This window comes from Cyanistes caeruleus, chromosome 8 (genome assembly GCF_971803275.1).
Source record: "Cyanistes caeruleus chromosome 8, bCyaCae1.hap1.1, whole genome shotgun sequence".
Lineage (NCBI taxonomy): Eukaryota > Metazoa > Chordata > Aves > Passeriformes > Paridae > Cyanistes > Cyanistes caeruleus.
Window position 1 is genome coordinate 5,826,291 of NC_141708.1, and position 14,302 is coordinate 5,840,592.

General features: G+C 43.4%; 1 protein-coding gene across 2 annotated transcripts in view; it reads left to right on the forward strand.

The window, feature by feature from the left end:
* Nucleotides 1-9,997: 9,997 nt before the first annotated feature.
* CACUL1 (CDK2 associated cullin domain 1) overlaps nt 9,998-14,302 on the forward strand; it is a 42,937-nt gene continuing 38,632 nt past the window's right edge. The window contains exon 1 of one of the 2 annotated variants that reach the window (XM_023929944.2): nt 9,998-10,382. In XM_023929944.2, the coding sequence (XP_023785712.2) occupies nt 10,124-10,382 (259 nt within the window). In that variant the 5' untranslated portion in view covers nt 9,998-10,123. The remainder of the gene's footprint in view (nt 10,383-14,302) is intronic. The other variant, XM_086899361.1, reaches the window with a different exon arrangement.

Sequence of the window (14,302 nt, forward strand, 5' to 3'; positions counted from 1 at the left end):
AACTTAAAGTAATTTCTGTCTGTGAAAGTGCCACATATGACAGGCTGTTTGTAACCTTTTTTATTTAAGTTAGTTGTTTAAGATTTCTAACTATTTTATTTGCTTTGTCTAATCCTGTTAGTTCCTCTACAGTGATTTATTTATTTTGGTTTTTGTGGGTTTTCTTTTGTTTGTTTTGTTTGGTTTTTTCCACATAGATGTTAACTTCTTCCATAAAGCAGCAGATAAATGCTCACCTATAATATGGTAATTCTCATTGTACCTCATCAGAGAATGCATGAAGGAAAAGTCTATGAATGGTGGTTAGATTCAGCTGAGACTTTTTTCTGTAACAGTAGAGTAGCCCCTTCTCTGCTTTTATTAATTATGCACTGCAGCAGTGAGTTTTGCAGTGAAATTTCCACATGCCTTAAGCCACACTCATGAATACACACAAAGAGGAGTAATATTATTGTTCCCTATCCCTTTTATTTACTGTAAATAAAGCTTATTTTGTTTCTATTTCCTCCTGCACTTTTTTTTCATCCACTGTGTTGTTCTGTAGCACCTCCACAATGATTTTGATCCTGCATGACATTTTCAGCTGATATATATCAAATAAATTGCAGCAGTGAATTAAGCTATTTAAAAGCTTAGTCCCTCTGTTCTAGACTTAAGCATATGTCAGACTGGTGGTGTTTGGAATTAGAAATGCTATAGTGGCTCTGCTGCCACTGTAATTCTGCCAGCAAAAGTTGTCCTGGTAAAGATTTATGGCTTAGAAATTGTCTAACAGCAAAACAGAATGGTTTTGACCACATGAATATAAAAGAGTATTTTCCCTGAATTCTACCTGCTTTCACTTCAAGAGAGACATCTATGAAGCCAAGTGGATAGGTCTCTGATTTAGGAATAAAAACTGTGCTGGTGAATCAGCCTTGGAGCAGGGAAGGAGCAGCTTGCAAGAGGGTGTGGCAAGAGCAGAGAAACTGATTGACCTGAAGCATGAGCTGCTAATGCTACTTATTACCGTGGAAAAACAAAAAAAACAGGACAGGATTAAATATTTTTTGTAACATCAGAAGATGGCATTTAAAAGGTGCTTTAGTCCCAGACTCCTTAAAAAAAACCTCCTTGTATTCTTGTTTCCAGATAAGTTCTACCAGTTCTACAAATGGTTGATAGAGGCAAAAGTGTGAATTTAAAATATGGCACGTATAAAAAACCTCCTAGGAATGCTTTTACCTTTTCTTATCACTTTTCTGCTGATATGCTGACACGAACTTCACTTTTATTTTTTCTTTCATTCTGGCATGAAGTCAGAATTAGTCTTCAATAATGCTCATCTATGCCCTTGCTAGTTCATTGGTTCCTTCTATTATGCAGTGTTATATGTGTCATTTGCATCTAAATTCCAGCAGTTTGTGGTGTACCTGGGACAAATCTGCTATTAGAAATAGAAAAATTGAAGCATAATTTTGATGGTAAAAGGCTGTGGATTGATTTACTCCCCTACTGTTGTACTACAGCAGCTGGTCAGGGATCAAGAGCTCACTGTGGTGGGGGCTGTGGAAGAGAAAGGCGATGTCTGTCCTTCCCAGAGCTCACTATCAGACAATTAATGAATGGATATAGACAGGGAGGGAGGCAGAAGGACACATGAGCCACTCTGAGTCAGAGGGCTGCAGCAAACCCACAGCCTAACACTTAAGGATGTTATTGACGTAATGTCACAGGAGAATTATGAGGATAATGAGGATAGTTTCACAGATACTTATAACTGCCTGGGAAAAAGCACAAAGGTGCCTAAGTGAGTGTTTTAACAAGTGGGAGATAAGGGCTTTTATCCTGAATGGATTAGAGGACAGAGTTGGTTTCCTGACACTTAATGAAAGACAAGAACTGGATCATAAAGAACCTTGAAAGTGAAGCTTCTCTTTGATGCAACGGAGAAGAGGGTCCAGAAACCCAAGAGGGGTCTGAGATGGTTTAGTAACATGGGGGGTTTGATGGATAAGGGGGGAACATAACCACCTCTGTTGAGGAGAAGTGAAAAAAAAAAATAGGTCACTGTAACAGAGGGAAGAACCTGCTCGGGAGACCTGCACCTTTGGGGGATTAAGAGAGGGTGGGTGCCAAAATGCCACCTGCAGCAGTTTTCAAGAAAGCCCAGGCCAGGGCAGCACCCAGTTGGGCTGATGGGACTGTGCCCAAGGAAGAGGAGGGAAGGAGATAAGGTTGTGAGTCTGGAGGGAGAGTTAAAGATGCCTTTGAGGTTTTTGATATGCTAAGGATGTATTGCTGCCAGAAAGGAAGGGAGGAGAGAAAGTTAAGCCAGGGACACAAACACAGCATGGGCGGGGGAGGAGAGGCTGAAGGGAAGAAATAACTGAAGAAGTAGGAAGAAAATTAGAGAGTACTGAGCAAAGAAGCCAGACAAGACGAGATTGTGGGTGGTGAATGATGCCAGAGCTCTGGGCAGACTGAAGAGGATGAGGCTGAAGCGCTGATAGAAGAGTTTGATTAAGATAAGGTCACTTGCTGTGCTAGGAAGAGCAGTAATCACCAGGGCCAGAGGCTGGCATTTGTGTGCCTTTGATCCTTGAATAGCAACACATAAAAATCCCTTGCATTTGTTATTTCTGTGTTTAACTTTGTCTCCAAAACCTCTTGCATGTGTGTAATTCCTTTCACCCTAAAGTATTTTACAGAGGGGACATTAGTTTGGCCAGCAGAGATTTTGGAGTGAACCAGAGAAGGTGTCAATTCTGGACAATGCAGAATGGAAACTGGGAAGCAGCAGCAGGTCCCACAGAATACATGGGTGGACCTTCCTTTGAGAGTATTAAATTGAAAGCAGATGAAAAAACCTCTTTAAAAAATTTTAAAATGAAAAATAATTATCTTTAAAACCATCCCCACTGTGCCAGCTTGGGGAAAAAGTTTTAATGGACCAGTATAGCCCTGGAAATAAAACTGTCTGATTTTAAACTGAAGGCATGATGAATTCATGCATTATCTTCCAGCAGGCGGAACTATGGGTGCTATTTTTCCATTTCCTGAGAAAATACAAATAACAAAGAAGTGGATATCCAGTATCTGATAAAAAACAAAGACTGGGCACCCACTCTTTTGTTGCTGCTCTTTTGATGGCAGCTTATGCCAGCCCAGATAAGTGCTGTGCAAATTATTTTCCAGAATGCCTCAGATGTGAAAGCCAGTGAAAGATGTGATGAAGAAAGCTTTCCTGCTATCTGATTAAACAGTCCTAGAAAGGCCTGTTTTGGAACTAGCAAGAGAACTGCTGCTTGACCCCTAAAAATTGTGCAAAGCAGTAATCAGCAGCAGGGCTCTGCATGGTAGGGCAGCAAAACACTGCTCTGTGAGGAAGGTGCTACTTGATCTCCTCCTTTATGTACGGTTTTCATTTATGCAGAGATTCTTTCTCCCCATCCCAAGCTCCCTTCCCACATTTTCCCCTGAGAAATTCCATTGTGGCTATCAAAACTATATTCTAAACCTTCCAGTAATCTGCTGCTCACTACTGCTGAGGATGTATCACACCCACAGAGCCATTATTCAAGCAAATCCCTGACTTAGATTCTTACTATTTCTCAGTTTTCCTGCATTATTGCTCAGAAAACGTCTGCTCCTCTGTGTTCAGCCCTGCAGATGACTGGCTCCACCTCTAGGCCAATTACAGCTGGCTCTACAGGGTGAGAGCTTTTTATGCTCAGGCTTTTATTTTCATTTAGGAGAAATCAGACCAGAATGTTTTGTTACATAGATGGCTCTCAGTTACAGGCACATTTCTATAGTTAAACTTACCTGCTTAAAGTCTAGGAGGAAGGAAAGTTTTCACTCTATTCACTCTTATCATGAAAAACTCCAAAATATTTCCTTCATACATAAATATGTTAATAATGTCCCTTTAAGAAAAGGTTTCTTACTACTAAGAGAATCCTATTGATATCAGGTAATATCAAAATATTTTTCAGTTTGTTTTTTTCTTTTTAAATGACTAAAGTTTTCATGCTATTATACCCAACACATCTTTATATTTGCATTCTCAGCTAAAAAATTGGAAAGGGAAACATGGGTTTAAGACTAAAGCTCAAAAATTATGGGAGATTCTCTGAAAATGTCACTTAATGCATATGCTAGTGTACCTTATTTTACTGGAATCAAAGTTTTCGTGGTCTCTCACATACTCTCTGAATACATTCTGAGAAAGAAATTAATGACAAAATAAACAAAATCTGCTCTGGGAAGTCTAGAGTTTGCTTTTTGCTTTTAGTCAAGAAGCACTTATTTGATAAATGGGTCGCTTTTAGAGATCTTACAAGAGATTGCACACCCGAGTGGAGGCAGAGGCTCAGCAGATGATTACTGGGAGATAATGGAGCAAGTAAGATGAGAAAACATGATGAAACAGCAGAAAATTTACATGCTGTTTTGCTTCTTCCTTTTGCATTAATAAAACCAAAGCTTTGGTGTTTATTTCCAAATACTGCCTGTTGCTGGATGTATCCACATGCTGGATGAGCTTCCCATTCCTGTGGTCCCAGCTAATGCCAGGCTGGGGATCAGCACTGGTGAAACAGCCTGGGCAGCTCCAGGTGCCTGGTTCTGTAAGGGACTGAGCACATTTTCAGAGAGTCCTTTCTTTTGCTTGCACTGGCCCAGTGCCATCCAGAGAAATGAGGCCCAAAAAACAGCCAAGATGAGGTTGCTAGTGAATAGCATGCAATATATTTTATTATCTAACATGAATGCCCTTTGATATTGGCTTATGGGGCAGAATAGTCTGGTCATGCCTGTAGTTAGAAGGATTAACCAGTATCACGTGCCACAAATGTGCTTGCAGTGCAATTACACTAAAAGAATTGTGCTTTGTCTTGGTACAAGAGCAAAATATATGTCCTGTTTTATAGGGTGCAAACACCTCCCACCCAGCCTTAGGGCTGGGCTCAGGACACTGCTTCATGTGCCTGACTGATGTGGCAGAGCATCCAGAGTGTGCTCAGGGTGGCTCTGGCCCGGGGAACACGGCTGGGCAGGGCTGTCTTGTCTCCTGTTCCCATGGGCCAAATACTGAGCTGTTCTCATATGCAGGAACTCGGTGACTGAGACCTTGAGATAATCCTGTTAAATAATTTATGAGGGAGGAACATGTCAGGACTCGGCAGAGAAAGGTGACAGGACATACACAGCATAGGGCAGGTATGGAGTGAACCTTAAACTCTGTGCTTAAACAGAGCTTGTGGACAAAAGGGGCACTGCTTTTATGGGAATCTAGGTGAGGCTGGTCTTGTTAATTATGGCAAATTAGTGCACTCAGGGCCCTCACACCAGGCACAGATGATGCAGGGAATAGGACCACTAGAGGGGAAACTGGAACAATTTCAGTACATGTACTTCTGTAGTCATTGTGCTCTTAATACCTTGTTGGTGAGAGCATTCAGACAGAGGGAGGGGAGCTAGTTTGAAAATACATTTCCATTTTAAACATTTTCACACTCAGTTCTGGGTCCTGTCCTCTTTGTAAGGCTGAGAAGTAGCAATTCAGCCTTGCTGAAGGACAAAAGCAGAGACACACTTGAGCCTTATGTAAAACTATTCCATGCAGCCAAAGGGCAAATTATCAAGCTGAGGTTTTGCATATGCACCCAAGGGTGCCAGGAACAGACCATGGTGTGACTCTTTAGTTCATTTCAGGAGAATATGATCTGATTTGATTCTGTATTTTTGTTCTGCCCTGCAAAGCAGCCATGTGGGACAGTACAGGGAAAGGGCAGACATCCCTGGAGTACCCATGTTCAGCTTTGATCAGAGCTCACATCTACCCTGCTGTTCCTGGCTGTTCCCTGGCTGTGTGCTTCTCCACTAAAGGCACTCTGCTGGCACCTGCCAAGAGCATGCTCCTGCTGTCCTGGTGGGGATTAGCTGGAATTTCCTCTGTTCACAACAGAGCTTCTGCCTGTGGAAGATGGCAAGGAACATTTATTCCTCTTAAGGCAGGTGATTTCTGCTTGTGCTCTGACACCTTCCATCGAACTTAGAAATTGATAGTGCTGGTAAAACATGTTAATAGCCTTTATTTCCCATAGAATTATCACATAAGTGAATTATCACATAAGCTGTGTTTTTCTGTTTATTTTCCTCCTTGGGCAGGGACCAGATGAGACAATGTGATACAATAAGACAGGCTGTATATAGGCACTGCTCACAAATTATATGTAGTCAAGAGACACTAAGGATGGTCTCTCCATCGCATAACTGGCACATTTTCAAGAAAACTTTACACTGATCAGCTTGCCCAAAGTGGGAGCTGCTATTGAAAGAGGTGTGTCACAAATTGCCAGTCTGCAACAGGACTATCAGTTCCCTGTGCCTGAGCAAATCATCAATTGTCAAAATGTGTCCCAAAAATAACCAGCACCTAAACCTCCTGTTAGGTTTATCTGCTCTCTGCCAGCACTCAGCAAGGGGCTGTCTTATCAAGCATTGAAAGAACTCCGTTGCACACTCCTCCTGACACACTGCTATTTAAGGCTCTGCCTAGCATTAAGTTTTTCTTTCTTGTTGGCATTATTTTCTTTTTTTATTTGGTTTTTAAAACTGGAGCTATAAATCTGAAAAGCATTTTACATGCTGTGCTAGGGCTTGATTGAAATCCCAATGAAATCAATGAAAGCTTTCCCACTGACTGCAGTGGAATTGGTGCTTGGGAAATCAGGAGGAAGTGTCCTTTAAAATAAGAATTGTATCCATGTCATATTTATTACAAATAGCAAGAAATACACCAAAATATGCATGTCTTTTCCCAACATGCCTAATACGTCTTTTAACTGCTACCTCTATACACCCAGCTGGGACACAGAGTGCAGAAACATCTCTTCTGGGCTACCTAATAATTCTGCTTTATGAACACAACTTGATGAGAAAAACAAAATTCCCTTATCTGATTGATACAAATGTTCATATAAAATTGAAATTACACAAGAGGAAACATCCAACAGGTGTCTGCTTCTGAGAACCTGGAAGGAAAAGCTTCCTTGTAGAGTAATTTCTGAAGAGTTCTGTGTAGAAAATATTTCTTTAATGCCTCACACTTTCCATGGATGGGTACTGTTAGGAAATCTTGATCTTCCCTTTTAATTTGTAGCCAAGCTCGTGGCTCTGACCTGGTTATCAAAAGTCGTGAGCCAAAAAAAAAAAAAAAAAAAAAAAAGGAGGAGAAAAAAAATATTATGAAGATGTAACAAACGCTTGCCATACTTGTCTGGGTAATTACATACAGATCCAGGAGACTGAAATGAAAGTGTGACATCTGCATGTTACTTTGTCATCGAAATTGCTGCAGTCTACTGATGAGCAAGTTACAACAGAGACAAGCCTCGAGTCTCCAGGGATGTTACAGAGACGTGAGGATCCTCAGGTCTTGTCAGAATTGCATTTTCATGTGGTATTCTCAGCTAACAGCAAAAATAATTATAGTTGTGGTATTTCAAAATGCAACTTTGCCAAGAAAGTATTTAAAGCCTGAGTCAAAATTTCACATGCTGACAAGGAAAAAAGGAAACGTTGCAGAGAAGTCTTCATGCAAAAACAAGTGCTGCTGCAGTGATGAACCATTTGATAGTGCCTTTATCAGCGTGCAGGCGTATTTTGAATAGCGTGAGCCACGGATGACTGTTGCAGCTTGTAATTTGCCTTATGGGAGGCATGAAAGGGCTCCTTGTTTGATTGGTAAGATGAGCTGCCTCGTTGCACAAGGCAATGGAGGAGAAATGCTTGGTGAAGTATTTCCTAAGCTTTCTTGGATTCCTGCCACAGGGAAGTGCAGGGAGTGTAGTTACAGTGAATGGAAGGTTGTGAAAAGGAATTACAAGGGAATGTACCTTTAAAGATTGAGGCAAAACCCCCCAAACACCAAAGCAAAGCAAAGCCCCAGCTGTTCAGTGAATTACAGAGATGGCAGCAGAAATAGGTGTGGGCAGCAAGAGAGTATGAAAGAGAAAAGAAGACATTTTAGAACTGAAAATGACAAGCAGAAATTCTAGAACTGAAAAATGCCGGGTTCGTCTTACTTTTCCACTGCTCCTAGATGTTAACATAAGCTCTTTTGAAATTAGTAAAACAAAGATAAAACTCTGCTGATAAGAGAAAGTTTCTGATTCCTCCTCAGGTCACGTTGTTGTTAAATACTGGCAAACAATCTGAGGCCCACTCCTGAGATCAGCAAGAGCAGATGAGTGGGAGGCTACGGTGGAGTAGCTCTGAGGGTTGAGAACACAAACATGCCTTCCTTGAAGCAGTGAAGATATGCAAACTCCATTTACTTTTCTTTGTGGTTATCAGAGAATCACAACACTTGCCTAAGCTGAAAATGGTTTGCTGCTTTAGCTTTCCAGCTCTAACATCCATTATAAATGACTCTACTGATACTTGCGTTACACTGCACATGCAAATCACTAAACACAGATTGTAGCAGAGTGAACAAAAATGTCCTGTCTGTTCTCTTTCCAGATGTGGCAAAGGTGTAGACAGAAACAAATCAGCAGCCAAAGCAGGACTGTGAATTTGCTGAACCTGTAATCTGAGATCTATGCATGATGTGCCAAATCAGCTTTTGGACTCTGAGACCAAATTGTGACTTGTTGGTGTTCACCAAGATGGAAAATGGAAGTGTCTGTTGGTTTGAGTGGAGCGTTGATGTTCAAGGTGTGATTTTGCTTCTAAGAAAAACACTCTTAGTTCAGAAACGTACAAAGCTCCCCCATGCAACAGGGACAAACTGTTTTCATCAGTCACCTTTCCCAAAGCAACTTGAGATGGTCCCACAGTGCTGTGAAATCAGTGGCATCTTCCGCTTTTATAAAACTGAACAATTTTGTTTCATGCGAAGAAAAAACCTGGTGTTTCTACCCAGAAAAAAATGACATGTTTTTCACTTTCATGAGACATTTTGGAATGAAAGCAAGGCACCTTTGATTTTATCTGCATTTTTCACTTTATTTGTTCTGTTTTCCAAGCAAGATCAAAAACCCACGCAGTGGAAATCTATTTTCAGTAAAAACCCGTTACTCATTTCCACTCTTCCATCACAGTACCCAAGTGAAAATGAAAATAAAACTTAAAGCAAGTGTACTTGAAGGCAACTAGGCAGTATTATCACAGAATCACGGAATGTGAAGGGGTTGGAAGGGAGCTTAAGGACCATCTAGTCCTCACTGACATGGACAGGGACATCTTCCACTAGACCAGGTTGCTCAAGGCTCATCCAAAGCATCCCTCAACACTGCCAGGGATGGGGAATCCACGATTTTCCCTGGGCAGCCCATTCCAGCATCTCACAGTAAAGTATTTCTTCCTAACACCTGACCTAAATTTCCCCTCTTTTAATTTGTATCCATTACTCTTCGTCCTATAACTACAGTTCTTGATGAAGAACACATTAAAAAATACTTTTTAATTGTTACATTGTTAATTGCAAGGTTTATCATTGTTTGTGCGGGTAATTCCCGCTGTGAGCAGGAGAATGGAAGGGAGCAGCGTTGTGCAGGCACCTCACAGCCCCGGAGCAGGTTGGGCTGGAAGGGACCCTAAGGATGCTTTGTTTCCAAGCCCCCCATGGGTAGGGGCGCCTTGCAGTGTCCCGGGCTGGTGTGGAAGAGAGGGGAGAGGCTGTGACAGGCGACATCCCGATCCGTGCTGGCTCCCTGTCCCTGAGGGCGCTCCCCTCCCGGCCGCCGCGCTCCCGCCAGGGGGCGCTGTGGGCACGGGGCCTGCTCTCCGCTCAGGCCCTGTCGGAGCCTCCCCACTCCAGAGAAAAGCTCCCTGGCATGGGAAAACCGGGAATTGCCAACCCCCGGCGCGGTCGGGCACGGACCCCGCGCCGGCCGCGCCTCTTTCCGCGCCCCGCCAGTCGCTCCGCCCCGCAGGACTACATTCCCCAGCATGCCCCGCAGCTGTGCCGCGCGGCGCGGCTGTCGCGTTCCGCCCGGCGCGAAGTGTCGCGCGGCGCGGCCGGAGCTGGGCTGGGGCCCGGGCCGAGCCCGCCGAGCCCCGCCGGGCCTGAGGCGGCGGCGATGGGCGGCGGGCGCTGATCCCGCCCCGCTCCCGCAGCCAGGTGCCCGCCATGGAGGAGGAGAGCATGGAGGAGGAGGGCGGCGGCGAGGCCATGATGGACGATCAGAACCACAACAACTGGGGCGCGGGCGGCTACGGGCGGCACCTGCTCGGGGAGCGGCTGCTGCCGCCAGCCGGGCCGCCGCGCCCGGGGCCCGAGCACAACGGCGCGGGGCTGCGGAGCTGCGAGCCGGGGGCTGCCGCCGGCAGGGCGGGGGCGGCCGGGGCCATCGCCGCCATCAACATCAGCGCCTCGACCTCCAAGTTCCGTGAGTGACCCGGGCCCGGGCGCGGGGGGGCTCGCCTGCTGCAATGAACCCGCTGCCCCCTTCCCTTCTGGGGCCGGGCTCGGCTCTCTCCTAGCCCGACGTGGCTCTCGCCTCGAGAGGCTTCTCGAAGCGAAGTCAAACGGGTTAAGGCGCTTTGGAAAGAGAAAATAACCTTTCCTCGCACAGCACCCCAACTTCTGCTTTGCAGTCAGGGTAGATGTGGCTGTAGATATGGGAGAGTGAGCGTGGGCAGGGAGCTCGCTGCTGCTTTTTCTGAAGCCTTTTAGCTCAGGTCGTACTTTTCTATAGACTTTGTCTCTCAGGCTGAAAAACGTAGAGATGAATTGGAGAAAATCCCCTGTTTGGGATTGCTGGTGGCAGCTCTGGGCAGAGCCCTTGGAAGGGACGTTCTGTCCCGGAAGGGACAAGTGTCTGCAAAGGTCTGGTGGGAGCGACAAGGATTAATTTACCCAAGTTAGCCCCAAAAATAGAATCACCACAGAGTGGTTTGGGTTAGAAGGGACCTTAAAGACCATATTGTTCTAGGCCCCCTCCTTGAGCAAGGACACCTTCCTCTAGATCAGGTTGTTCAGAGCTCCATCCATCCTGGCATTGGGGGTTCCAAAATGGCTTTTGTGTGTAGCTTCTAACAAAAATGGCATTTTTTCCCTATTTTTTCCTGAGCTAGGATCGAGGGAAGGAAAGACTTTTTGCCGTACATTTCAGCTCTGCTTTATTTTCTAAAAGTCACTCTTCTGGGCAAAATAGACCTTTTTTTCTTGTGCACCGTCGGAAAACTTGGATTTGGGTAGTTAAAATCATTCCTGGGAGTGCAACTGTGTGATTGCCATGATAAAATTTTGATGGAAAATGCACTTTGTGTGTCCTCCTTGCTTTCCCCAGTGCTCTCTCACCTGTCCATGTCCAGAGGTGATCAAAAGCTCAAAGTTCAGGCTTCTGGATTTCTGTTTCTCGGGTAAGCCTGGGTTTTGTGGCACATGGCCATGGCTGGCTGCTTTGAAGTTAAGACTCCCAGGCTCTGTGAGCTCCCTGGCACTTTGCCTGCCTCGCTTGTCAGGTCTCCAGGTACCTTGGGGTGGCTTCTAAACCCTCGAGACAGTTGAAATGAGATGTCGTTCGACCTTGCTAAACTAGACTCTTGAAGTCCCAGTCCAGACTTTCAGAATCTTAGTTTTTTCTTCTGTTTCAGAATGAAAATGGTTTTCAAGCTGGATCTCCAGCAAGTGGGAAGGAGACTTTCCAGCTAATCCACAATTTATATCTGAGGGGAAGAAGCAGTAGCAGCAGAGCATGATTTTGCTTAGGGTGGAGTTTTGGGGTTCTTGTTTTCACTTCTCCAGTGCTGGTATCCCACCATAATGTCTTACTGTTTTTTGTTGTTTTTTTTTTTTTTTAATTATTTTCCTTCAAAAAAGGAAATTCATTAGAACTTTTCCACATCTTTGTGTTAGGGATAGTGGTGATGGTACATGTAAGTAGACAGAACAAGTCCACTTGTTGGACTTGACTGAGAACCTAAAGGAGCTGAGTTGGGGTCCTGTTTGTTCTTATCCTGACTCTGACAGAGGATCCCTTAATCACTTTTGTTTAATTTTCACACATAGGAAACGGGAGAAAGGTTGCTTTGGATATAAACGTTCCTTAAGAAGGAATTAGGGTGTGCTGGATCCCTCCTGCCTGCTCTGTCCCAGTAATGGCAGAGAATGTGTGGAGACGTTTGCCAGTCCCAGGTTTAGTAGAAAAGTTGTCTGTTCTCTGCTGCATGAGGCAGTTCTGCAGTTGAATGTTGCCTTGCTTCGTGATGCAGAGGCTGCCCCGGACAGAGTTTGTGTCCTTCCTATCTTTCAAAGATACTAAATCCAATTCTTCTTCCTTGAGATTTTGGCAAGACTGAGAGCTAAAATTAGAGTAATGCATAGTTCATTTAATAGTTCTTCTTGAATAGATTTTCTTCTACTTAAAGCAACTTAAGAAAAACTTTTATGTTGTAGTAAACTTAAGACTAAATATTTATGGCTGATCACCTTCAGTCATAGCTGTGGATTTATAAACCAGTAGTGTTGTGAAAAGTGTTTTTCAAAGTTCATGAGAGAAAAGAAGACAAAGAACTTCTAGTACTTGAAGAAAAACTCTTCCATAATAATTGCAGCATAACTTGATTGTGGTGAGCAATGAAGAGTTTCCATTTTGTTTCTTTCTGTTCAGGAAAGGGTGGTTATAAATGTTGTTGATGCCAGTGCCATTGGGACAGGCAACATGTGGCTGTGTGCATTGGCAATATCCATTAAATCTGCTGCCTTCCCTGTTGCATAACATTGTTCAGTGCAGTGTGTGTGCATTGCTGCGTGGGCAAATGCTCTGATGAAGAGAAAGTTACTTTTACTAACCAGCCTTAATGCAGGCTGAGAAACAGGTTATAAAAATAGAATAGAACTGGAAGCAACCACGGGGCAAACTCATGAACTTGCTAATGTATGCTGGGATGTGTCAGGCAGGGGGGAGAGCAAAATCTATTGTGAAAACAGGCACATGGGGGCTGAGAAAAAGGAAAGCACAGGACCACAGACTGTAGATGACTCTTGGACAGCTGCCTGAAGAGTTTGTACACTCTAGCAAAATATTGAGGATTGTAGGGTGCACTGCTAGTTGAGCAGTAAAGTTTTGTGTATCTCTCTTGGTGAGATGAAATACAGCTTCTGAAAGATGCTTAGTTGCTTTCTTTCATTTTTTTTTGCCAGAATAAATGACAGGTAATTGTCAGACTGATGTCTGCCTCCTTGGCAGTAGGTTGGATCAGGCATCCTGCTCTGTCTCTTGCTTTTTAGCTACAGATTTGAAAAAGTGAGTGTAAGGTTTTATTACCAGTTCCATGAGGGATGTATACCTACTCTTGGTGGGTTGTGGGTTTTTTGTTTTTTGTTTTTTTTCCAGTATCTTAGTGGGTTTTGCCATTCTTTTCATTGAAGTTGATGTCAAAGAATTTGGTAGCTTGAAGCAGACTGTGTTTCCATTTTGACTCTAATACTGATATATCTAGGTTATGGTAGCTCATGCATATTCTTTTTTTCCTGAAATGGTTTCACTGCTGCATTTCACTCAAAGTTTTCCTTTTGAACTTTTTTTTGTATGGAAAAGCAACAGTTGTTGCTCACGCTTTAACTGTGAAGTCTTTAATAATTTTCTGGAAACTGCTGAATTCTATAGAAAATACTGACTTCTTTTGATTCTGTCAGACTGATTTCTCTCCCAGCCCCACCTCCCCAACCTTGCTGGAGTTGGATAAAATCCTGTATTCTAGCATGTTTTCTTACAAAATATCAGTGTCACTTCCCAGAAACCAACTGAATTGCAGTTCGGGAGTGGAAGCTTTGGGAAAATCCTTTTAAATCTTGAACACTTAATGAAGGGATAAGCATTTAAGCATGACATCCTAAAAAGAGGGAGAAATAAAGAATTAAAGGGCAATCTGTCTTTCCTTGCTAAGGATCTGTGTGATTCCTTCCTTGCTGGTCTTGACCTTGTTCTTGCAGTTTGTAGATGGAGGGTCTTTAGGCCACCCTTCACTTCTGTGCATGTAAGCGCTGCCAGGAGAAAAAAGGATGTTACTAACTTGTGATAGTTAATAAAATTTTAAAGTACTTTGTTTTCTGTATTAGAAGAATAAAAACAGTGATTGTTCAGTTTGTAGTCTTGGACTTTTAGCTATGTAAATATTGTGGTTGGCTTAGTTTCAGAACCGAAGTGTGGAAATCAAATTACACAGTACTTGTGAGGGACTTGAATGATAATGAAGCTTTTCTAGAATGTTACTGTGAATTTATCAGTAAATTTTCTATGCTGACTTTTCTGTGTGAGTCTCACAGGGCTTTTTGTAAAAGTGTTTTGTCCTTTACCTGTGC